Source organism: Aegilops tauschii, chromosome 7 (assembly GCF_002575655.3).
Source record: "Aegilops tauschii subsp. strangulata cultivar AL8/78 chromosome 7, Aet v6.0, whole genome shotgun sequence".
NCBI classification, from domain to species: domain Eukaryota; kingdom Viridiplantae; phylum Streptophyta; class Magnoliopsida; order Poales; family Poaceae; genus Aegilops; species Aegilops tauschii.
The window spans coordinates 235,768,277-235,791,984 of NC_053041.3; the positions used below are offsets into that span (position 1 = coordinate 235,768,277).

At 53.5% G+C, this 23,708-nt stretch overlaps 2 protein-coding genes across 3 annotated transcripts; both read left to right on the forward strand.

Annotated features, from left to right (window-relative positions):
* Window positions 1–14,272: 14,272 nt before the first annotated feature.
* Window positions 14,273–17,078, forward strand: LOC109742502 (uncharacterized). Of its 2 annotated transcripts, none has more exons than XM_020301595.4 (9): window positions 14,273–14,655; window positions 15,697–15,810; window positions 15,897–15,965; window positions 16,067–16,086; window positions 16,161–16,213; window positions 16,292–16,322; window positions 16,406–16,484; window positions 16,618–16,751; window positions 16,845–17,078. In XM_020301595.4, the coding sequence occupies exons 1-9, from the start codon at window positions 14,484–14,486 to the stop codon at window positions 16,899–16,901; spliced, it is 729 nt and encodes a 242-aa protein (XP_020157184.1). In that variant the 5' UTR covers window positions 14,273–14,483; the 3' UTR covers window positions 16,902–17,078. The 2 variants fall into 2 exon arrangements, with proteins under 2 accessions (XP_020157184.1, XP_020157185.1); XM_020301596.4 differs by having other exon boundaries at window positions 16,621–16,751.
* Window positions 17,079–19,257: 2,179 nt separating this feature from the next.
* Window positions 19,258–22,479, forward strand: LOC109742499 (uncharacterized). Its single transcript, XM_020301589.3, has 9 exons — window positions 19,258–19,551; window positions 20,052–20,258; window positions 20,342–20,444; window positions 20,537–20,616; window positions 20,706–20,783; window positions 21,308–21,399; window positions 21,555–21,666; window positions 21,788–21,913; window positions 22,013–22,479. Exons 1-9 carry the CDS (start codon window positions 19,378–19,380, stop codon window positions 22,112–22,114), a joined length of 1,074 nt encoding a protein of 357 aa, XP_020157178.1. The 5' UTR covers window positions 19,258–19,377; the 3' UTR covers window positions 22,115–22,479.
* Window positions 22,480–23,708: the final 1,229 nt, after the last annotated feature.

Genomic DNA, 23,708 nt, shown 5'->3' on the forward strand with positions numbered 1-23,708 from the left:
CACAGAGCGGTACTACCGCTGGGGGTAGCGATACTACTGCTGGGCGCTCCCCCACACGGTACTGCCGTGTAGACAGAAGAAAACCAGAGGCGGGGCGAGATCTAGACCCAGGGTGGTACTAGCAGCGGTGGTAGGGGCGGTACTACCGCTTGAGAGTGCTACTACCGCCTCTACTGCCGCTGCCAGTGCCGCACAACCCGGCACAAGAGGTGACACTTTCGAGTCGAGGCAGTGGTAGCACATCACTTCAGCGGCACTACGGCTGGGAGTCCCCAGGCGGTACTACCGCTGGACAGCGGTACTGCCGCCTGTGACTCTTGAGTGGTACTTCCGCTGGGAGCTGCAGTACTACCGCTGGGGCCAAAACAAGCTCACAGAAGAGGCAATGAAAAATCCTCCATTGAAGCGGGAAGGATCAGTGGGTGCAAATGAGATTTGTACGTGTATAATCCACCCTCGACTTTCCAATGCGGACCCCCTCTTGATAGTACAGTGACTCCTATGAATCAAGTCCACCAAAACCGAAACGAAAGAAACTACACCGTCTTCACTTAAAACTCCGAGGGGAAGGAATCGTCTCGTGCCAATGAATGAATCTCTGAAATACTCAATGCACACGATTAGTCCGCAAAAGCATTGTCAGCAATCACCAAAACTACTTAGAGAGAGACATGCCTTAACAGGGATCTATCATAGTCCTTTCTATAAGTAAGAGTGTCGAACCCAATAAGGAGCAGAAGGAAATGACAAGCGGTTTCAGCAAGGTATTTTCTGCAAGCACTGAAATTATCGGTAACAGATAGTTTTGTGATAAGATATTTCATAACGGGTAACAAGTAACAAGTGTAACTAAAGTGCAGCAAAGTGGCCCAATCCTATTTGTAGCAAAGGACAAGCCTGGACAAACTCTTATGTAAAGCAAAGCGCTCCCGAGGACACATGGGAATTACTGTCAAGTTAGTTTTCATCATGCTCATATGATTCGCGTTCGTTACTTTGATAATTTGATATGTGGGTGGACCAGTGCTTGGGTGCTGTCCTACTTGGAAAAGCCTCCAACTTATGATTAACCCCTCTCACAAGCATCTACAACTATGAAAGAAGAATTAAGATAAATCTAACCATAGCATGAAACATGTGGATCCAAATCAGCCCCTTACAAAGCAACGCATAAACTAGGGTTTAAGCTTCTGTCACTCTAGCAACCCATCATCTACTTATTACTTCCCAATGCCTTCCCCTAGGCCCAAATCATGGTGAAGTGACATGTAGTCGACGTTCACATAACACCACTAGAGGAAGACAACATACAACATCAAAATATCGAATGAATACCAAATTCACATGATTACTTATAACAAGACTTATCCCATGTCCTCAGGGACAAACGTAACTACTCACAATGCATATTCATGTTCATAATCACAGGGGTAATAAATATCATTAAGGATCTAAACATATGATCTTCCACCGAATAAACCAAGTAGCATCAATTACAAGGAGTAGTCAACACTACTAGCAACCCACATGTACCAATATGAGGTTTTGAGACAAAGATCGGATACAAGAGATGAACTAGGGTTTGAGAGGAGATGGTGCTGGTGAAGATGTTGTTGGAGATTGACCCCCTCTCGATGAGAGGATCGTTGGTGATGATGATGGCTTCGATTTCCCCCTCCGGGAGGGAAGTTTCCCTCGCAGAACAGCTCCGCCGGAGCCCTAGATTACTTATGCCCAGGTTCCGCCTTGAGACGGTGGCGCTTCGTCCCAAAAGCTTCCTTATGACATTTTTAGGTCAAAACCCTCCATATAGCAGAAGATGGGCACCAGAGACCTGACATGGGGCCCACAAAACCTAGGGGCACGCCCAGGGGGGTAGGGCGCGCCCCCCCAGGCTTGTGGCCACCTGGTGGGTCCCCTCTGGTATTTTCTTCGCCCAATATTTTTATATATTCCAAAATAATTCTCCGTAAATAAGTCACCACGGGTATTCATAGCAAGACATACATCAAGTGCTCTCAAATCCATAAAAGTATTCAATCGGACAAAAAGAAATCTCAAAGGGCAATTCATCACAACAAGATAGAGAGGGAGAAACACCATATGATCCAACTATATTAACAAAGCTCGCGATACATCAAGATCGTGCTGTCGGCGTTCTGGGAACGGGGGTCCCCAGGCTTGCCTGCATGCGGCCCGCAGCGTGGCTAAGTCAGCAGGCCGTACGGCCCATCTTCATCAACAAGGCATCCAAGACCCTCGCGAGGGGCCAAGCCTCGCGAGGTGGACGACGCAAGACCTCCTCAGGAGTGGCCTAGTCAGGCAGGCTCACGAGGAGCGGAGATATCAAGGCGGGGCAAACCTCACGAGGCTCTCGTGACGTGAGCCATGACGATCGACACCAGGCGGGCGCCAGCGCGCGCAGCATCCTTGTTTCCTCTTTAGTGCTAAGGAGGCCAGCGCAGGCGAGGTGTACAGAGGCATCAGGCAAAGGTTGCTATATCGGTGCAATGAGACCAAGACCAGGAGGACGGCAAGGCGGAGGTCATCGTGGAGCCCAAGACGGCGTCACCACCAGAGACTTTCGCAGGCGAAGACCACTTTTGTCAGGATAGCTTGTACTAGCTGTCCCCCTTCAAATTTGCCCGCCGTTGTTGGCTCCCTTCGCGCTCAATATTTGGGAAGAGGACCAGGGCCTATATAAGTAGAGCTAGCCACCACAGTAGGGGCATCGAGCAGTTCACCTAGCTCTCACCCGCCAAGACACCAAGCACAAGAACACCTCAACCTCAGGAGGCTGTTCTTTCCCTTGTACTGTTCATCATCAGCCCAAGAGGCAATCCACCACCACCACACTGGAGTAGGGTATTACACCACAACGGAGGCCCGAACCAGTATAAATCTCGTGTCTCTTTGTGTTGCGAGTTCATCGAGTTCGTCCGCGAGATCTTAGCGAGCTAGAGCGTAGATCGGTAGGAGGGAAAGACTTCGCGCGCACCCCAGTATTCGAACCTTAAGGGTTTGCCGGAACCCCACATCTAACATTTGGCGCGCCAGGTAGGGGTGCGCCGTAGCTTCCCTTCCATCAGTTCGTCGCTCCGTCGCTCCGTCGTCTCCATGGCAGACACTCGCCGTGCTCGAGCTGAGCGTCGGGCTGCCCTCACCGCCCGCGTTGCTCAGACGGCTCCCATCGGCGGGCCACCTCGTCGTTCTCCGTCTCCCGCCGCCAACGCTGCCACTGGCCCGGCGGGGAATGAGCAACAGGCGTCCTCGCTGCACCCTTTGGTGCGGCAGGACGGCCGCGCCGCCACTCCATCGCTGATCCTGGCCGGTTCTTCGTCTCACGCTCGTCACGCTCCCATGGAGGCACGGGCCGCACTCCTCGCCGCAAACGAACTCCTGCGCTACCGCCCCGTCGACGACCTCTACGAGGAGTGGCTCGACCGCGTCGCCGAGCTCGTCCGCGCCGCAGGGGGCTCCCCGGTGCCGTCCCTCTCTACCTCACCCTTAGCCAGCCACGGGCGATGAGGCTCATGGCGCGCCTCCACCACCTCTGCCCCAAGACGGTGCCTTGGCACCAAGGCGCGCGGCCCCACGGCGTGATCCGCCACGCCCGGTGCCCGTGCGCGAAGAAAGAAGCTGCCAGGAAATCCCTCGGCCGCGAGAAGTTGCGCCCGCGCTTCCCGCGCCGCCCGCAGCGGCGCCGCGTGGACCTCGCCAAGACCAAGCTCCACCTCCAAAGCGGGCCCCAGCAACCACGGCTGGCTGCCGCGCCTTCACCCCCGAGCTGCGTAGCGTCGCTTGGCCAGGCAAGTTCAAGCCGGATCTGCCTCCTCGCTACGACGGCACCACCAACCCCGCGGAGTTCCTGCAGCTCTACGAGCTGAGCATCGAAGTAGCCAACGGCGATGAGAGTCATGGCGAACTGGTTTCCCATGGCTCTCAAGGATGGAGCCCACTCCTGGCTCCTGAACCTGCAGCACGGCTCGATCTCCTCCTGGGACGAGATGCGCGACCGCTTCGTCGCCAACTTCCAGGGCACTCGCGACCGCCTGCCGGCCGCAGGTGACCTGCGCCGCATCAAGCAACAACTAGGAGAGACCCTCCAGAAGTACATCCAGTGCTTCAACAACACCCGCCTCAAGATCCCCAAGGTCACGGACGAGGCCATCATCTCCGCGTTCTCCGACGGCGTCCGTGACGTCAAAATGAAGGAAGAGCTCGCTATCCATGAGGAGCTCTGCACATCTTAGGAGCTGTTCAACCTGGCAACCAAGTGCGCAAGAGCTGAGGAGGGGCGTCTCTCCCTTCTCGAGCTGCCAGCTGCAGGAGCGGAGGAGAAGAAAGCCAAGGCCAAGGACGTGAAGCGCAAGGAAGCAACAGTACTGGCAGTGGAGCCCGACACCAAGCGGGGCAGAGATCAGCCCGAGTCATCCAAGAACGACCGACCGTTCTGCGCCTTCCACAACCTGAACACCCACAACACCAGCGACTGTCAAGAGCTCAGAGCCATACGAGAAGGACGCTTTGGTCGACGCCCCGAGCGCAGCGACCGGGGCTACGGCCGTGGAGGAGGACGTGGAGGCGGACGCTGGAACGACCGTGGCCCGCGCCACGAGTGGCGCGACAGGCCTCGTGAGGACCGCTGGCAGGACCATCCTCGCGAGGGGGCCTGGAGGGACCAGCCTCGTGAGGATCGCCCCAAGGTAACACCAGTCTTCCCCCGCTGCCACCACCAAGAAGGAACGACGACCACCATCAGGACGAGGGGGCTGGGGGATTCCAGGAGCCGCGTGCAATCGCCTGCATCTTGGGCGGCGCCCAGGCCCCAGCCTCTCAGGGCATCTTCAAATAGTTTGCTCGCGAGGTGAACGCGGTGCTCCCCAAGCTCGAAGCCACGCGCCCGATCAAGTGGTCCCAATGCGCCATCACTTTCAACTCGGCAGATCAGCTCAAGTGCGCGGCGACCGCCGGCGCCCTCCCGATGTTGTGTTCCCCAGTCATCAACAATGTGCAGGTTACCGAGACCCTCATCGACGGCGGCGCAGGGCTCAACGTCCTGTCCGTCAGCATGTTCGACAACCTCCAAGTGCCATACGAGCAGCTCCAGCCTACCAAACCTTTCTTAGGAGTGACCAACGGTTCCACCACACCGATAGGGCAAGTCCGCCTGCTTGTCACCTTTGGAGAACGCAAGAACTACCGCACCGAGCTCATCGACTTCGACGTCGCGCACATCCGCCTGCCGTACAACGCCATCCTCGGGTATCCGGCCCTGGCCAAGTTCATGGCAGTCACCCACCATGGCTACAACGTCCTCAAGATGCCAGGAAGCGAAGGAATCATCACGGTCCCGTGTGAAGAGAGAGATGCGGTGTGCTCCCTTGAGCGCGCCTTCCAAGCTGCAGCAATCGACGACCCCGACAGCAGAAGTGAGGGCCCTCTGGAGGCCATCCCCAAGAAGAAGAAGAAGTTGCGCCACGCAGGACCTCAGGAGGATGGCGACGCAGCAGGAGCCTCATCAGGATCAGCGTCCGTCCCAGGGACGCCTCCCTCCATCGCATAGGAAGGCGCACCCGGCGCCCTCCTTGGACAGGGCTCGAGGGCTCTCTTCTGGAGGGCCTCAGACCTTGCCAACCTCACGAGGGAGGCGTTTGGGCACCACTTGGAGGCGTGCTTCGCGGCACATGTCCCTCAGGAGAGCACAAGGCAAGGAGTGCCCACCACTTAGGAGTTCATCACCAAGACCACTCAGGAACTGCAAGACGCAAGAGCCATGCGCGGTGACAGCCGCTCACGAGGCGCGGCTCCCCATCCTGGCAAGGATGCTGGGCTGCGTGTCTGCATCGACGTCCTCGGGCTCAACAGGGCCGCATCTCAGGAGCGCTTCTGGCCTTCGCGTGTGGGCCGCTGCGAGGGCCCGCCACACAGCTACGTTTGCATGCCCTTCGGCTTGCCGAGCGTGGCGTCAACCTATCAGCGCAACATGTGGCGTGTCCTGGCGGCTCAGGAGGCCAGGTACCACGCTGTCCTGGAGGAAATGGAGACGATCTTCAGGGAACCTCCCGAGCCCCCAGAGCCTCCCGAGGCTCAGGGCTCCGGTGGCTCGTGAGGAGTCATTTCTTCGACGTACGCCTTCAGCTGCACCAACTCTACTTCATCTACAGAACCAGGTGACATCTTCCAAGCTCGTTTAGCTGGGAGCGCCCCTCGGGCTGCATTATTCCCAGCCCGCGTGGGTCTGTCCCTGCAGCATGTATCCCTTTTGCTTATGTCTTTAGCTTACCTTGCTGGGGGCGTCCCTCGGGCTGCATCATCCCCAAGCCGCTCGGGCCGGACCCAGTGGCATGTATCTTCCTGCATTTACCTAAGTTGAGTTGCTTTCCATGCTTAACCTGCTTACGGTTATCGCCTGCTCGATCGCCACCCGCCACGGGTCCGTTCACCCTGTGCAATTCGCTTGCGCGTTAAATGGGGGGCTCCTGAGCATCGCGACTCAGGAGCTCTTACTGGCTCTCCAGCCCTCACCCCCTGGCCTTGACCATGGCATCGCGACCTGGCATACCAGCGGCGGCTGAGCTCGCTCGAGGGCCGGGACCTGAGGACGTAGAGTGCTTGCACCTAACCGCCTTGCAGGAACACACAGTCACCAAGACTCAAGACCAGGCGCAACCCGCCTTGAGGTAGGGCCTCGTGAGTCCCGCACTGGCTCACGAGTGCCCAGATACACCTCGCAGCCCTGCCGTGCAAGCCACATGTCAGGGCGGGGCTGTACACGCCCCGGGGGCTCCTCCCGGAGGGGGCCCCCATCCCACGCACAAGTGGAAGCACCATGCTCCGCGCTGGCTGTCAACACTGCCGAGGAGCGGCTATGCCCGTGCACAAGCGGAAGCACTATGCTCCGCGCTGGTGATAAACAACTGAGGGCGGCCCCACGGTCGTACCAACCTTAGGGGGCCCAGAGCTCAGCGTCCAGCCTCACCGCAACGCCTCCCCTCGGGAGAGCCGCGTGAGGGGGCTGGGCACGGGGGCTGCGCTCGGGTCGCACCCAAGCAGACGTCACCCAACCAGGTCTCCCGGACCTGGGCGTCGCGCGCCCCTCCCAAGGCCTCGGCGAGGGAAGGTATGGAAATTGTTTGCACGTCAAGGGGGACTCCTGAGCATCGCGACTCAGGAGCCTAACTGGTCACGTAGCCCCTCACTCCTTGGTCCATCCTGGTCCCCGGTCGGCCCAATGGCGGTTGAGGTATGCGCGGGGCCGGGCTCTGCCGACGTAGAACATAAATCTATCCTCGCGAACTCTCCCTATAAGCTGTTTGCGCATCAAGGGGGACTCCTGAGCATCGCGACTCAGGAGCCTAACTGGTCATGTAGCCCCTCACTCCTTGGTCCGCCCTGGTCTCCGGTCAGCCCAATGGCGGTTGAGGTATGCGCGGGGCCGGGCTCTGCCGACGCAGAACGCATAGCAAATAGGAAGGAAATCGCAAAATCTCGAAGCAAATATTACAAACACATTGTTCTCACGATACCAAATGAAAAGTCTAAACGCCTCCACGAGGCCCAATGCATGTTGCAGGAACAAAACAGGAGAATAGCCGCAGGTCACCCCTGGACGCCGCCATCACCTGCGGAAGGTGCCACTTCTTGAGCAACGTTGTCTTCACCTTCACCACCAGCTGCAGGATCGGCGACATCGCCGGACAGAGGAGCGGAGACAAAGCCGCGGAACTTCTTCAGCAAAGCCTCCACCTGACCTTGCACGGCTGCGGCGGCGGCCTCGTATTGATCTTCATCCACAGGCTCCAGCAGCCCATCAAGACAAGCGCTGGGGTCGCGAAGGTGCAGGTGGCCGAAGACACGGGTCAATGCAGCTGAAGACAAGACGCGAGCTTCCACCTCCGCCACGGGACCAACGCCATCAACGACTTCCTCGAGCGCCTTCACCAAGAGAGGAAGCAGCCGGGCGGGGCCGTCCTCATCGGTGGCCAGCGATTTCTCCAGGCCGTGCTCATAGAGCGTCTTCAGTGCCTTGCGGGATCTCTCCTCGAGGTCGGCAAAGGCCGCGCGGTCTTCGGTCAGGACTCGCGCCTTGGCGTCGAGATCGGCCTCCCTCGCCATCGCCTTCCGCTCCAGCTCTTCCAACCGATTGTGCTCGGCGGCCTGCGTCCTCCCCAACTCCGCCAGCTCAGCATCACGGTTCTTGATGGCGTCCTCCCGAGCCTTCATTTCCTCCTCCTTCGCTTGATGGCAGCGCGTTTCTTCGGCGTGCTTGTCGCGCAGGCTCTGCAACTCGTCCTCCAGCACCTGGCAGCGGTCACGGGCGGCCTTGGCGTCTTTCAATGCCGCCTCACGATCGGCCGCGGGTTGGCGGCACTCTGTTTCTCCTTCTCAGAAGCCGCAGCGGCCTAGCCCAGCGCCGCGCGAACAGCCAAGTCGGAGTGGAGCCAGCCTGAGGCCAGCTCCAGGCGCCCGGCCACAAGGCGTGGGTCCGCTCTCAGGAGATCCGCCTGCAGCCGGGTCATCTCCGAAAGAGCACGTTCCAGAGCAGCAGCAGGAGCAGAAGAACCTGGGAGTGGAGGTACGGCAGTTGGAAGAAGCGACATCGTCACCAGGGCTTGGGAGATCGCGGGTTCCGGAGCAGCTGGGACCTCATCAGCCGCGCCAGGCGCCGGTAGTTCCGGAGCCAGCGGGGCCATGGGGGCTGATTCCATGCGGCGATATTCCTCTTGGCCCCGCGAGGACGACCGGGCTGGGGAGATGCGGGCGCTGCTGCCTCCTTTCTCTGCGGAGGGAGGCACGGCCGTCGTATCCTCCTTCCTCTTCTTCGCCGAAGATGTCGGCCTGATCAACCAAGGGCGAGCATCAGGAAATGACGAGTACAAATAGGGACAAGATGAAGCTTAAGACACTTACTGATCCACCGCAACATACTTCCGCTTGGGGAGCTTGAAGCCTGACAGCATCGGGACCTGAGGAGCAGGCGTTTGGGCTCCGGCGGCGCCAAGCGGTGCGGAGGCAGAGCCGGAGCCAGCCCCAGGAGGTGTCGGGATGGAGGCGGCATCGCGAGGCACCAGCGACGACCTTCCCCTCGTCGGGATGAGGGGCTGCTCCCTCTCCCCTTAGCGAGCGTCGGCCTCGGCATCGTCAGGAAGGGCGTGGAGGATCTCGGCCTTACTCAGAGGGGAAGTCTCCCCCACCTCTTCCAGAGTCTTCTCTGAGTCCACCTCCTCTTCCCCGACTCGTCAGAGGACACCTCCACCGGTTTCGGTGCCGCAGGGGCTCCCAGGAGCACCGGCGGCACCATCCCACGCGCGTCAAAGGCCGGCCTGGAGGCGACGAATTCTTCCCGGTCCCTGCGTTGGAACAAGGGAACGAAGGCGCTTGGCGGGTACTCCTGGTTGTCCCCAACTATGAGGCGCAGAACAGCAGCCAGTTCATCGTCAGGCAGGGCCCCCGGCCTCAGGCGGGCCTTGTTTCCCTCTTCTTCAAGCTCCCACAGGGGGCGCGCGTGCGCCTGGAGCGGGGCAACTCGCAACGTCAAGAACTCCCTCAGGAGCATGACCCCCGTCACCTTGGCCGCCCTCGCATTGCCCGGCTTCAAGTCGGTGATCATCTGCCCCAACACTAACGATGCCCGCTCATCGGCGAGCTCCGCCTTGGGCCACCCCCCATTGGAAGAGGGCGCCGCCATTGGCAACGCCAGACGCGGGTCGGCGCGCCTGGCGTCCATCATGACCCATTTGGATCGAATGTTGTCGGTCCTCTTCCCGGTGCTCGAGATCGAGTTGGCCTTGCCGCATGCGATGAAATTAGCGCATCCAGAGATGTGCGTCTCGTTGACACGGAGGAAGAAGAAATGGCGCAGGAGCGCCACGGACGGCATCACGCCCAGGTACGCCTCATAGTAGTAGGCGAAGATGGACAGGAGGAGGACAGAGTTGGGATGGAGGTGCAACGCCTGCAGGCCGTAGTGGTCGAGGACTTCATAAAAGAAATCAGAGAAGGGAGGAACCAACCCGACGGCAACGCTGATCAAGAAGAAGGGGAAGAAGGTGCTTTCCTCGGGCTCCGGCACGTCGGAGGCAAGCCGGAGCCCGGTCTCCCCCCACTCATTGCTCTCACCCGCCGTCAGCAAGCGCACGGAGGCGAGGCTCTTCTCCGTGACGGTGGGCGCCTCAAGGGCCGGCTCGTACCAAGCTGGTGCTGAGGAAGTCTTGACCTTGCGTGGCGCCATGGATTGCGGATGCAGGATGAGATTGGAGCGGATCTGGAGGTAGCGGTGGCGAGGAGCAAGAAAGGGGATCTGGAGCGAGGCGAGGAAGAAGCAATGAAGGCAAGTGCTGCCTGCGCCAGCCTTTTGTCAGGTCAAGCAGTTGCCGAGGCAGCGTGGGGAAGCGGAGACGCCCACGTCCAATCAACTGCCACGCGTCAACCGAGGCCGCAGGCTTTTGGGGCCCGCGGTGCTCCGTACTTGCCCTTGGCTTCGCCGCGAAGCCAAGCCCGAGCGCACCTTGGGCCCGGGGGCTACTATCGGCGTTCTGGGAACGGGGGTCCCCAGACTTGCCTGCCTGCGGCCCGCGGCGTGGCTAAGTCAGCAGGCCGTACGGCCCATCTTCATCAACAAGGCATCCAAGACCCTCGCGAGGGGCCAAGCCTCGCGAGGCGGACGACGCAAGACCTCCTCAGGAGTGGCCTAGTCAGGCAGGCTCACGAGGAGCGGAGATATCAAGGCGGGGCAAACCTCACGAGGCTCTCGTGACGTGAGCCATGACGATCAACACCAGGCGGGCGCCAACGCGTGCAGCGTCCTTTTTTCCTCTTTAGTGCTAAGGAGGCCATCGCAGGCGAGGAGTACTGGGGCATCAGGCAAAGGTTGCTATATCGGTGCAACGAGACCAAGACCAGGAGGACGGCAAGGCGGAGGTCATCGTGGAGCCCAAGACGGCGTCACCATCAGAGCCTTTCGCAGGCGAAGACCACTTTTGTCAGGATAGCTTGTACTAGCTGTCCCCCTTCAAATTTGCCCGCCGTTGTTGGCTTCCTTCCCGCTCAATATTTGAGAAGAGGACCAGGGCCTATATAAGTAGAGCTAGCCACCACAGTAGGGGCATCGAGCAGTTCACCTAGCTCTCACCCGCCAAGACACCAAGCACAAGAACACCTCAACCTCATGAGGTTGTTCTTTCCCTTGTACTGTTCATCATCAGCCCAAGAGGCAATCCACCACCACCACACTGGAGTAGGGTATTACACCACAACGGTGGCCCGAACCAGTATAAATCTCGTGTCTCTCTGTGTTGCGAGTTCATCGAGTTCGTCCGCGAGATCTTAGCGAGCTAGAGCGTAGATCGGTAGGAGGGAAAGACTTCGCGCGCACCCCAGTGTTCGAACCTTAAGGGTTTGCCGGAACCCCACATCCGACATGTGCCAACTGAAGAACACGAGAGAGAGAGAGAGATTAAACACATAGCTACTGGTACAAACCCTCAGCCCCGAGGGTGGACTACTCCCTCCTCATCATGGTGGCCGTCGGGATGATGAAGATGGCCACCGGTGATGATTTCCCCCTCCGGCAGGGTGCCGAAACGGGGTCTAGATTGGTTTTTCGTGGCTACAGAGGCTTGCGGCGGCGGAACTTCTGATCTAGGGTTATTTGTGGGGGTTTCTATATTTATAGGATTTTTGGCGTTGGTTTCACGCGAAGATGGGCCTCGAGGTGAGCATAACCCACCTGGGCGCGCCTAGGCCTCCTGGCACGCCCAGGTATCTTGTGCTTTTCACCTCCTTCACCTTCTGGTACTCCCACGAAGCTTCTAGTGCCTCTTTTATTCCAAAAAAATCGTCAAAAAATTTCGTTGCATTTGGAGAACTTCTATTTCTGCACAAAAAACAACACCACGGTAGTTCTGCTGAAAACAACTTCATTCCGGGTTAGTTCCATGCAAATCATACAAAATCGGTATAAATTGTTGTAAACATGGCATGAATACTTCATAAATTATAGATACGTTCGAGACGTATCAGTCGCCATACGGACGCCTATCGTCGTACGGCTGGGGCGCGTACGAGTCATCCCTCAGAGGGGGCGGGTGTACCCGACGGCGGTCATTGCGGTGTCGCTGAGGAGCAAACCGATCGTGGCCCTGATCCAGGTACTGATCCTGGTGGTGACCTCAATCGTCTCGTTGCGTAGGCGACTGCCTCTCCTTCCTAAGGGCTCCCGGGCTGTGGGCCGACTGGACAGTGTCGGCCCTGACGGATCTGCTATGGATTCTGTTACGCTACTGGGAGACAGCCGAATTCTGCTCTCAGCTGCTTTGAGTAGGGCTCTGATCTGCTAGAGACCTTCCCCTGCCTCCGATTGGGACAAATGGATGGAATCTTCTATCCGAGTGGCAGCCGCCAAATTCTGAATTGGGGTGCGGAATACCTGGTAGTCGCGCTGCGGATCACTCAAGAACAGCTGCCGGTGCTGTCGACTGGAACTGGGTTGTTGCTTTCTGCGCGCGGTCATCGAGCGATTTCTGGAGCTCCTCCAGATGAGCGCCCTCAGCCAAATTGGCCAAACGCACGGCTTCCAAGGCCTGAGCCTCAAGAGTCGTCCCAACGATGGGTGTCCGGAGGGCGTGCTCATTTCTGTGCTGCAACTCTTCCCTTTGCTGAGGGTTGAGGGGTTGAGGATAGTACTCGTCATTGTGACGGCCCCCGCCGCCATCGATGTCACCATGTGACGGGCCATCGACTCCCGCGCCACCACGAGAATACCTGGGCGGGCTGTGCTGGGAGCCGGCCATAAGCACCTCAGAAGCATGATCGCTGCTTTCACACTCGGATGCGTCGTCCGAGTGATCACGCAGGGAGTCAAACAAGTCGAGGATGGACTCGTCGGGTTCGATCGCCGCGATCTACGGGGCCGCCACTTGGAGGGCCACCGCGTGCTTGATCCACCGCTGGAGTCGTGAGCGTCCGGAGTGCTTGCGACGTCGAACAACGGAGCAGCGTGAAGCCGCTGGATCTGTCGACTGACGAAGGAGAACACCGAAGGTACTCGCGCGAAAGTGCGCTGCCCCGCGAACGGGCAGCGCTTCGACGTCCAACGGGGCTTCCTGGAGCCACGCCGAATCATCAGCGACGAAGCTGAGGGCGCCGAGACGGATCTTGTGGCCGAATGATAGCCCGACGTCGGAAACCATGGTGAAGATGAGGAAATTGCAACTACGCCGGAAGTCACTTATAGCTTGCCCCATGGTGGGCGCCAACTGTCGTGGGAATAGGTCTGACAGTAGTGTATGGGGGTACGGATTAGAGGGCAGAGTCTTGCTACGACGCAGTTGTTACACTCAGATTTACGAGTTCAAGCCCCTCGCGGAGGAGGTAACAACCCTATGTCTCGGTGCTCTGGAGCTTGATTGACTGGAGTGTATAGTTTACAAGAGATTGTGAACCCTTGTTATGGAGCTGGGGGTGGCTTATATAGAGTACGCCTGGCCCCTGATGAATGCTCCCATAACTAAGGGTTAGGGGGGGGGGTTAAAGGTGACAGTTACATGTATATTGACTGTTCTTTAAGGCGGTGGACGCACGTCGTGACTGTTGCGATGTTGATGAGACTCTTGGTCTTCTTTGTCTGAGTGGACTCAAGTACTCTGAGTGAGACGAGCTGGTCGAGTGGATTGCTTGTACTCTGAGTGGTTGCTGTCTTTCGAGTGGTTCTCAGGTTGCAGCAATTACGAACGGTAACCTGGCCCTGGGCCTAGTTTCAGTGCATGGTGTCCTTGGGTAGGGTCTGTAGGTCAGACCTGTGACCCTATCGTCAGTATATGTCCTCGTCAAGACCGGCGGCAACATCAAGGGTCGGCTCGTCGTCCATGGCGAGCGTCCGGGAGGGTTTTGGGAAAGTGGAGGGAAATGGTGGTCGCCGTGCCACCGACTAGCGGGGTAGGGGGAGGAGTAGGCGCGTGTCGCGCGCGTCCGTTTTATGTCCGCGTCGAGGCAAATGAGACTCAAATTTGGGCAGGAAATGAGTGGACAGGCGGACGTAAAGCGGACGCGAGTTCGTTTGGATCGGCGCGTTGCGCATTGTGCCGACTTTTCTGTCCGCGACGTAATATAGTGACCCAAACGAACACATGAACGAAATGGGCCGGCGTATTGGAGTTGCTCTCACGCTACTCAAATGGACAAAATTGGGACAAAAACAAACGTCAGTTGGGGGCAGTCGGATCAGCATGATTGAAAATGTTCTCCCCATCGTCTATCGCACTCCGTTTCCGCACGTGCACCAGCGCACCGGGATCGCATCGCACTGCGCGAACCACTCCCAAAGTCCCCACTGGACTCCACCCGCCCTCCCCACCCCGCGGATCCGGAATCCTCCACGAAGTAACGAGTTTCCCCTCCCCTGCCGCCCGGCCGGCGCGCGCGGTCACCATCGTCCATCGATCGAAGCCAGTGCGCGCCCGCGACCAGATCCGAGCGGAGGGATGACGGGGGCGGCGTCGCAGGCGTACGGGGAGGCGTGGTACTGGGACGAGCGGTACCGCAAGGAGCCGGGGCCCTTCGACTGGTACCAGAAGTACCCTGCCCTCGCGCCGCTGCTCCGCCTCTACGTGCGCCCGCACCAGCGCCTCCTCCTCGTCGGATGCGGCAACTCCGGTGAGTAACCTATCTTTGCTCCACTCGCCCATGCACCCTCGGGGCGGGATCGATCAGGGAGGGAGTTTCTCTGGGCACCTTGGTTGACCTGCTCCAGCGTCTCTGGTTGGGATCGCCGGGAGACTATTCACTCGATCGATCAACTGGAGTGCAATGTAGAATGTGTGCTCTACGGAGTCTTTACGTTTTTGTAGAATGAACCGAATGCTGTTAGACACAAAGGTTTCCTCAATCGCACAGCATTTGCTCAATGGTACTCCATCAGTGCGATTACGTGGTAACAATACAATCAAAGCAACTAGTGATGTAGCAAGTCAATATGTTACTTATTACCAATCTGAGACAACCGGCCTCTTGGCCCTGTGCCCCATTACCACTAAAAGCATATGCAAAATATGGTGCGTTGCAGTTCATGGCCCCATGCCTGGCCAAAACATCATGTGCAAAAGTGACATGCGTGTATGGGCGACGGTTGCTTTATCAGTATCAGATCATATGTCAGCAAAAAAGTGAAATGGGGTTGTGTGACAGATCCCCTAGCGACTCCCTTCCCCAAAGCCGGACCCCTTGTAGTCAATGGATACGGAGTACTAGTTAACTTGATTTAATGAACTACTGCTGATATGGAAATTTATGTACCACATTTCCTTTTATCAAATTTTGATAATATTTTGGTCCTAGTTGAGAGTTGTTGAAGCATCCTGGCCTCCTGGATCCATTTAGGTGCACCGTCTTGGGTTCATGAAAACTTACTGTCTGATAATTAGCATGGAATTGGGGAGTTACACAGTCCATTCTCATTTTTTATTGTCTACTACTTATTGTATTGACTGTTAGGCATAGATAATGACGGAATTATTCTTATCCCTTTTGAGACTGGTTGTATTGTTGATTGAGATGTTTTTATCACTAATTTGCTATGCAGTTTCAGACTATATGATTTATTTCTGAATTTAGATGCAGTGGTTATATTATTGCCAGCCTGTTTATTCTTGGTTTAGTTGGAATTATTTGTTTTTAATCTATTTCGATGTTTCACAGTTTTTGGTGAAAACATGGTTCAGGATGGTTACCAGGACGTTGTCAACATTGATATATCGTCTGTGGTGATTGAACAAATGAAGAAGAAATACCATGATAAGCCTCAACTAAAATGTATAATCTTTGTTCCCACCATTCAGACGTTGAATCCCTGCGGAGTATCTATGGCTTACTATTGTATTATTTCCTGCAATTTACAGACACGAAGATGGATGTAAGAAACATGTCAGACTTTGAGTCTGGTTCATTTGATGCTGTTATTGACAAAGGTATTGTTACGATGTAAATGTAATGGTTGCCAGCATTATGGAACATCTATGCATGCGTATGTAACATGCCATTGGGTTCTAAACCATTCTGTTATTTGCAGGAACACTAGATTCTATTATGGTGAGTCAATTGTTGCCAGGATACTCAGATATTCTTCCCATGCCATACTCAGAGCCGTGTTTCTTGTATTGTAGTGCGGCCAAAATTCACAAGAGCATGCAGCGAAGATGCTAGGGGAGGTGAACAGGTAAATAATAGACTGATATTTGTTGTGATATCTCTGTTTATTTGACTATAGCTTTCTATTTGTTTCTTCTATCTGCAGAATCCTCAACGATAAGGGGGTCTACATTATGGTAATTGATAGTATTATTAACATGGTAACTCTGTGGTTTTCTTCTTGTGTCTATAAACTTCTTTGAGCGTCACAATGCTGCAGATCACTTATGGGGATCCAAGTTATCGATTGAATCTTCTGAAGGACCTCCAATTTTGGACAGTAAAGCTTCACGTCATAGGTTAGTGGGTTTTGCCACCGGTTTGACTTAACAATGCCCTACTCTTGACCCTTTTGATCCATTTCTTTTATTTTCTGAAGCTCTAAATAACAGTGTTATCTGTTTTATGGTTTTACATACACAATCGACATAGCAGATAGGTGGGAGAGAAGTTCCAAAAAGACATGGGACCTGACGGAGCCACTGCCTTTACAAGATGATAGTACATCGATTATCAACCTTCTTGGCCCAAAACCTGATGTTCACTATATTTATGTCTGTATAAAGGTTAGCCGTTGACAAGCTTGTCATAATCATCCGAACTTGCTTCCTGAACTCTTCATATGACTAGTTATTGAATAATCTTACATTGTTATGCAGGAGAACGACAGTGCAAGAGTGGACTTGAAGGCCGAGGTCAATGAAGCAGACAAATGATCACATATTATAACCTTTTTGGATCATCGTGTATAACCAGTGTAGCAAATAATGTAGGGAATACATTTTGTAACTCTTGATTTTTGTCGTTGTTGGCAACAATTTAGCAAAATTACAGCTAAGGATGTTGCTTCTTCGATCATCGAATTTGGAATAGAAATGAATGTGTTGTTTTCATGTCTTTCGATTTTGTGTAGAATTTACTTCCGTGTTCACGGAACATAGGACCCGCTCGGAGTGTGGGAAATCTTAGAGAAAATGATCTAGGTTTTCTACATAAAGAAAAGCCATAATCTTGTGGGACGGGAAAGTATCTGGGGAAATTTGTGGATGTTCACAACATATTGCCTAGAACCCCTAAAAAAATTGAAAACACCTTTCAGAAGTTTTCTTTTTCTGGATGTTCACAACATGTGTTTACAATTTCTAAAAAATTCAAAAGAGAAACTTCAACTTTTTATGAATTGTCGACACATATGTGGTGAACATTCACAATGTTTTCTGATTTTATTTGAAACTTTTAAATTTGACTTTTGAGAGTTGGGAGCATGGTGTGTCTAAGAGCAACAGCGTCCGTCTGTGGCCCTGTTTGGATCCCTAAGTTAGAGTTAGTTTTAGTTAGTTGGGGCTCAAATAACCCAAAAGTATCCAAACATGATGGGTTAGTTTGTGTTAGTTGGATCTAACCCACCCCAAAAAACTAGCCCACACTAGAGGAGCTTATTTGGGTTAGTTCTCCTGGGCCCACTAGAAAAAAATAGTAAAAAAAGTTACCCCTCTCATCCAAATAGTGTCCAAAGTAGTCAAATGATTGAGAAAGAATATTTATTCTCAATCTAACCCTACCATCCAAACAACTCTTTGGTTAGAGTTAGTGGGTTAATTCAAGGTTAGAATCTAACTCTAACCTCTAACTGAGTTAGAGTATTCAAACAGGGCATGTGTCAGCATACACAAAAAAAGTGCCCACAACAGTTCCCATTTTCTGTCCGGTTTGTGTCTGCTCGGACGCATTTCCACCTCAAATTTGGGTCAGATATGGGTCGGAAGCGGACACAAACACGTTCTCTGCATCCACCTCATTCGTCTGTGTCTGGCCTGACTTGTCTGTCATCCACCTCCCCCATTCCATCTCTATTCCTTTTCTTTCCCTTCCCTGGCCCACCACGACCACCAACCCACCCACCCACGCGCCAGCCGGGCAAGAGTTGTGGGACACTCCCTCCGGCGGCCTCCAGCGGCGCGGTGGCGCTTCTCTGGTGCCCTCCAGCGTCGCAGTGGCGGTCGGTTGGATTTGTGCGGAGGCAGGCCCCCGGAGGCGCCCGTCCTCGCAGGAGCTTGTCCCCGCCGGCGCTCGTCCCCGTAGGCGGTCGGTTGGATTTGTGCGGAGGCAGGCCCCCGGAGGTGCCCGTCCTCGCAGGAGCTTGTCCCCGCCGGCGCTCGTCCCCGTAGGTGGTCGGAGGCGCCCGTCCCTGTAGGAGCTCGCCCCGCTGGCGCCCGTTCCCTCAAGCGCTTGTCCCCACAGGCAGGCGACGCTCATCCCGGCCAGCACCCGCAAAAGCCCCCCGCCAGCAGCTCTTGTTGTTGTTTTTTCAAAAGAAAGGCCATGTCCGCTCAAAAATGGGTTGCTCGTGTTGGATTCACAAACCATGTCGCTGTCCATGTCGTGTCCGCTGTCCGTTTTGCCGATCCAAATGGATAAAATGTTAAAAAAAAGGACACAATTTAGGTCAGTGCGTTGGAGTTGCCTAAGGGCTTCTTTGATTCAAAGGATTCTCAAAGGAATTTTGGAGGATTCTAATCCTTAGGAATTTTTCCTATCTTGGTTGTTTGATTCGTAGGATTGTAAACCATAGGAATTTTTCCATAGGATTCATTTGCACTAGATTTCATAGGAAACATCCCATCCACTCAGACCTCTTTGAAAGAATCCTGCGTTTTTTCTATGCACAATCAAACACTCGTACAATCCTGTAGGATTCAAGACGACATTCCACTCTAACTCCCTGTTTTTTCTATTCCCGCGTTTTGGAAATCCTACGAATCAAAGAGGCCCTAAGTCTTGAAAACACGGGATACTTTCCACTCATGGGATAAGCCTTTGTTACCATTTTGGCGAACCAGTATGCAATTTTCCTTTATTTTCAGAAAAAAAGAACAACCTTTTTTTGACCTAACCGTGCAATTTTTCTTCTGCATCCATCATGATTCAGTTCAGGCATTCAGCCCAGGCAAAGGGGGAAGTGGAAGAATCCCTTAGTGGAACGGATCGACGTCCATCTTCAATCCAACGCCTCCAGATTCGACACGTCTTTTTCTCTTTCCCACCTCCTCCCTAAAAATCCCTCTCCCCCCTTCTCTAGCCGCCTTCCTTCGGCCCCGCAGCTTTTCTCTCTCCTCACCGTCGCGCGTGTGCCCCTCCTTTCTGTCTCTCTCTCCTCCGCGTGCGCTCCCTCACTCTTCTCCCATCCGTCTAATGGAGGCCCTCGCCGGCGCCGCCGCCTCGTCCGCGCTCCTCCCGGCCTTCCCCGCCCACCAGCCTCACTCCCGCGTGGCGCTCCGCGCCCGCCCCTGCGGGCCCATCCGCGCGGCCGGCGGCGGCGGAGGCAAGGACGACGCCGCCAAGCCGAACGGGACCCCCGTCGTCAAGGTAACAAACAGTGCGTGAAAGCTACGTGATGCAGAGTGAGAAGTGACGAAGATTTTGTTCGGGTAGTGGTTGCTCGGAGATGGGTGTGGCAGTGTAGAACATGTTGGGTTTAGGGATTTCTTTCAGATGCGAGGCCCGGGGCCTACCTAGACCTGGGTTGTTCCATTGTGTTGTTATTACTAGGTGACTATTTTCCGAAGCTTGATATCTTTGAACTCGGTCGGGAAGTTTTGTGGATGTCATGAAAATAAACTTCCTTTTGTACCAATCAACTTAAAACTTCCGAATGATAATTAGTTGAAAATCATGTCTATGCATATGGGTTCGCAAAGATATTATTTAGTTTCTTGCTAGATTTTTTAAAGGTGATCCTGTATTTATATTTTGAAACTCAGGAGTGAATCAGGTCATTTTCTTTTAGTTTGCCTTTAATGGGTCACATATCTTTGGTTTGTTTGTACTAAATTGCCTGACAGTCGAAGGTCTAAATTGCCTGACAGTCGAAGGTTGATCCAAGTCAAAATGGAGCTCTCGGTCCGGTCGCAACTGACAAGTCACGCACGACCTCATCAACCAATTCAACTCCCGACTCAAGCGGATCCAGAGCTGGCTTGTTCAGAACCCCTATATCTGGTGGTGTGCAGAGCGCAACTTTTGCCCATGGTTTACCTCCACCGGCTTTGGCTGTTCGCAATTTAATGGAACAGGTAGCTTCTGTTAATTATCTCCTGGCCATTGGGCTATTTTCTAGCCGGCTGGATGCTTATTCCTGTCTTACTGTGCTCACTAGGCGCGATTTGCTCACCTATGCACTGTCATGTCTGGCATGCATCATCGACGTGCTGGATATCCATTTGGTTCACTTGTTGACTTTGCTAATGACTCAATGGGCCGTAAGATAGCTACTTTGGTTACATTTTGGATATAACTTGTACACTCTGTTTGACCTCCTTGGGTAATTATTTTGTGTTGATGTCTTGCGCAGACCCAATATTTTCTCTGTCACCCTTAGCAATCCACACCAGAAACTTGCTCTCTGATCCAAGATGCACACTTGTTGTCCAGGTATGAAGTTTCTCGGCATGTTTTACTGGAAGTATAAAGGTTCCTTGCTTGCTAATAATAGGATAACAACATCTAGTCCTTCATTACAGGTACCTGGATGGAGTGGATTGTCTAATGCTCGTGTCACAATATTTGGTGATGTCTACCCTTTGTCAGCTGAACAACAGGTTCCTATTTAGCTGCCTTTGTTGCTTGATAATTGATAGTGCAGTCATCTAGGTAATTACTTTTCTATGGATAATATTTTTGAAAGAAAAATGTAAGGAAACTCCAACAGTATGAATAGGAACCTAAAATACACGTCCATGAGGACTTAAATGGGATTGTACATCCTCTAGAACCCAAGTGAGCTAGCTAGGGTCACTTCCTTTTTCTCTTTCCTATGGATAGCTGGCATGTCAATCATTAAGAATTTGGCTCCTCCCATTGTGTGAAAACCATCTGTGGACTAAGTTTTCAAATTATAAATTCTCTGAGTTAGTAATGTTTGTTGAGGTTGGTTTTTGGTCTTCCCTTTTTTTTGGCTGCACTTTTCTCATGGCATGGGCTGAAAGAGAATAGATGTTCTGTCATGGCTGTTACAGAATACATGATTGATATGCATGACCATTAAGAGTGAATGGAGATTTGTTCTTCCATTTGTGGTTTTAAAAGATTTCATGAACTGACGGTGAATACATGTATCCGCCAGGAATGGGCACATAAGCAATATGTTGCAAAACATCAACAATGGGCGTCTCAACAGTGGGGAAATTTTTACTACTACAGGATGCAGAATATCAGGTCTGTGATTTGATTTGATGAGTTATACTCTTCCATCATTTCAGGTTGATGAATCCATTTATCGTTTACACAGATGCACATCTCTTCTCCCATCCGTTACTCATAGATGCTTGTGTAACTTATGATTTGTCACAAACTATTTGCGATAATCACAGCGACATATATTTTATTGGAGGCTTTGGCACTGTTGCATGGGTAGATGTGAAACAGTATGAAACTATTCAACCTGACAAGATAGCAGTTGACGGCGGCGAACAAAGCTTAAAGGTAAACTATGAATGCCATTATCAGCAGATTAGCTGGATCATCATATTAGTTATGTGCCCGTACATGTAATATGTGAGTACAGTAAAACCTCGACCGCTTTTGATGGATGCTCTGCATGTAGGAGTTGAACGCTATTTTCTCTAAACCACTTAGAGAGTTCATGTCTGCTGAAGGGGAGGTTGACGATGCTGCTCTTATATCCGTAGACAGCAAAGGGATAGACATTCGGGTTCGCCAGGGTGCACAGGTAAACTTTATTCAGATTGCCGTCACTAGTAGAGACGCTATTCTCTGAGGAAGAAAATCTTCTCTCCACTGCCTTCAGTTTGCAATTTATTCTATGCAGTTCAACATCCAGAGACTTGCATTTGATGTACCATACAAGGTGGAGACTCTAGAGGAGGCCAAGAGAGCACTCCATAAGATAATCAAGACAAGCAGCAAATAAGCCGAAGCGCACACGACCTGCACTTGGTTTCACCAGCCCTACAAGCCCGCGCCGTTAGTCGACAAAAATAACCAAGGATATGTAATCTAGCGTACACAGAGGCAAAATAAGATGATTTCTCTTTAATAATGAGAAACTCCCTGGCAAGTCCCCATATAGTGTGTACCCATATGCTTGTATCGCTTGAACTGTAGTGAAGCTATGTTGTGCAGCCTGTGCTTGTGGAAGCCGGACGCTTTTGTCGGACAAGCTAGTTGTTGGTTTCTGTGTCCCGGCATAGTTTATTTTGACTATGATATGAAGCATCAGCATCTGGACTCAACTGGTACAAGTTTGAATGTGCTTGTGATGATTTTGACGCTAAATTGTGAAGTATTTTTCTTGCCATGTCGTTCAGTTGCGTACTCCTGGAACTGGATTTATGGTGCAAAATGCAGGTACTTTTGTGGACGTGCAGTGTTTTTATTTTGGAAACTCGGCCCCATGAGGCCTTATACAATGCAAGGTGCTTAGGGGAGGTGCTTCGAGAAATAAATTAGATTTTTCTTAAGCACCGATACTTATTTGTACAGGATAGACGCTTAATTAGGCATTTCTCGCACTGGTGCTTTAGAAAAACCGCTTTATTTTTCAAAGCACCTCCTAAGAACCTAGCATTGTACAAGGCCTGAGGATCTCGATTTTTAGAAAAGAAGAATAGAGTTGCCCGGTTAATTAGCAGAAAACCGAGTGAAAACTGTTACAACATGCCTGCAAAGAGGGCATTCCGACCGACATGGCACCCACAGGACCCAAGCACACCGTCGAGATTGTCTACAATGTCATCGTCATCACCTCTCCTCCAGCAAGCGACTCCGACTTTGATGCCGCCGACCCTTTCGAACGAACGAGCCATGGAACCACCTTTACTCCAGCAAGCGACTCCAACTTTGAAGCTGCCGACCCTTCCGACGAACGAGGCACAGAACCCTGCCGACCAAAGCCAAACAATCGTTTGGCGACGTCGAGGACCAGACAGCTTCGACTTTGATAACAAGCCTCACAGGAGAAAAGGAGCATGCCTGGCACCTATAGAGTCCCGACTGCCAATCGCCTGGCATCGTTGTCGCCGCGTAGCCCTACAACACCGCAGCTCCGACTTTACGCTCATGAACCCGTCGACTGTTAACGACGAAGGCACGCCATGACCATGCACATCTCGCCACCATCATCGCCGCCACACAAGTCGCAACTCCAACCTTCGACGCCGCTGATCGGACACCTGCCGCCCGCGATGCCGTGCACGTCCAGCCTACAAGCAATGGCAATAGGACCATGATCTTCAAGACTGTGCCCAGAGAGGGATCGTGATGATGGAGACGCCGCCGCCGCCTGATCCAACGGATCTAGACTTTCGCTTGAAGAACTTGCCCATGAGTTTGAGTTGAGGAAGCGTTGAGCTCCCAAACAACGCCTCCAAGAAGTACAGCGACGCCCATGGGCGCCGCCGCCACCGGCCTTCGCCCTGAGCAGCGTGGCCACCAACCCCACACAGGTGCCGCCACTGGCCCGCACACCCCGAGCACATCAAGCACATCAACCACGTCAGGCGACC

Bases quoted from the DNA above. Each gene is read 5' to 3' on its own strand.
- LOC109742502 (XM_020301595.4), top strand. From the start codon at position 14,484: ATGACGGGGGCGGCGTCGCAGGCGTACGGGGAGGCGTGGTACTGGGAC. The intron at 15,966-16,066 runs GTATTGTTACGA...TGTTATTTGCAG, and splicing joins TGATGCTGTTATTGACAAAG to GAACACTAGATTCTATTATG. The intron at 16,087-16,160 runs GTGAGTCAATTG...CTTGTATTGTAG, and splicing joins GAACACTAGATTCTATTATG to TGCGGCCAAAATTCACAAGA.
- LOC109742499 (XM_020301589.3), top strand. From the start codon at position 19,378: ATGGAGGCCCTCGCCGGCGCCGCCGCCTCGTCCGCGCTCCTCCCGGCC. The intron at 19,552-20,051 runs GTAACAAACAGT...ATTGCCTGACAG, and splicing joins ACGGGACCCCCGTCGTCAAG to TCGAAGGTTGATCCAAGTCA. The intron at 21,914-22,012 runs GTAAACTTTATT...TATTCTATGCAG, and splicing joins GGGTTCGCCAGGGTGCACAG to TTCAACATCCAGAGACTTGC.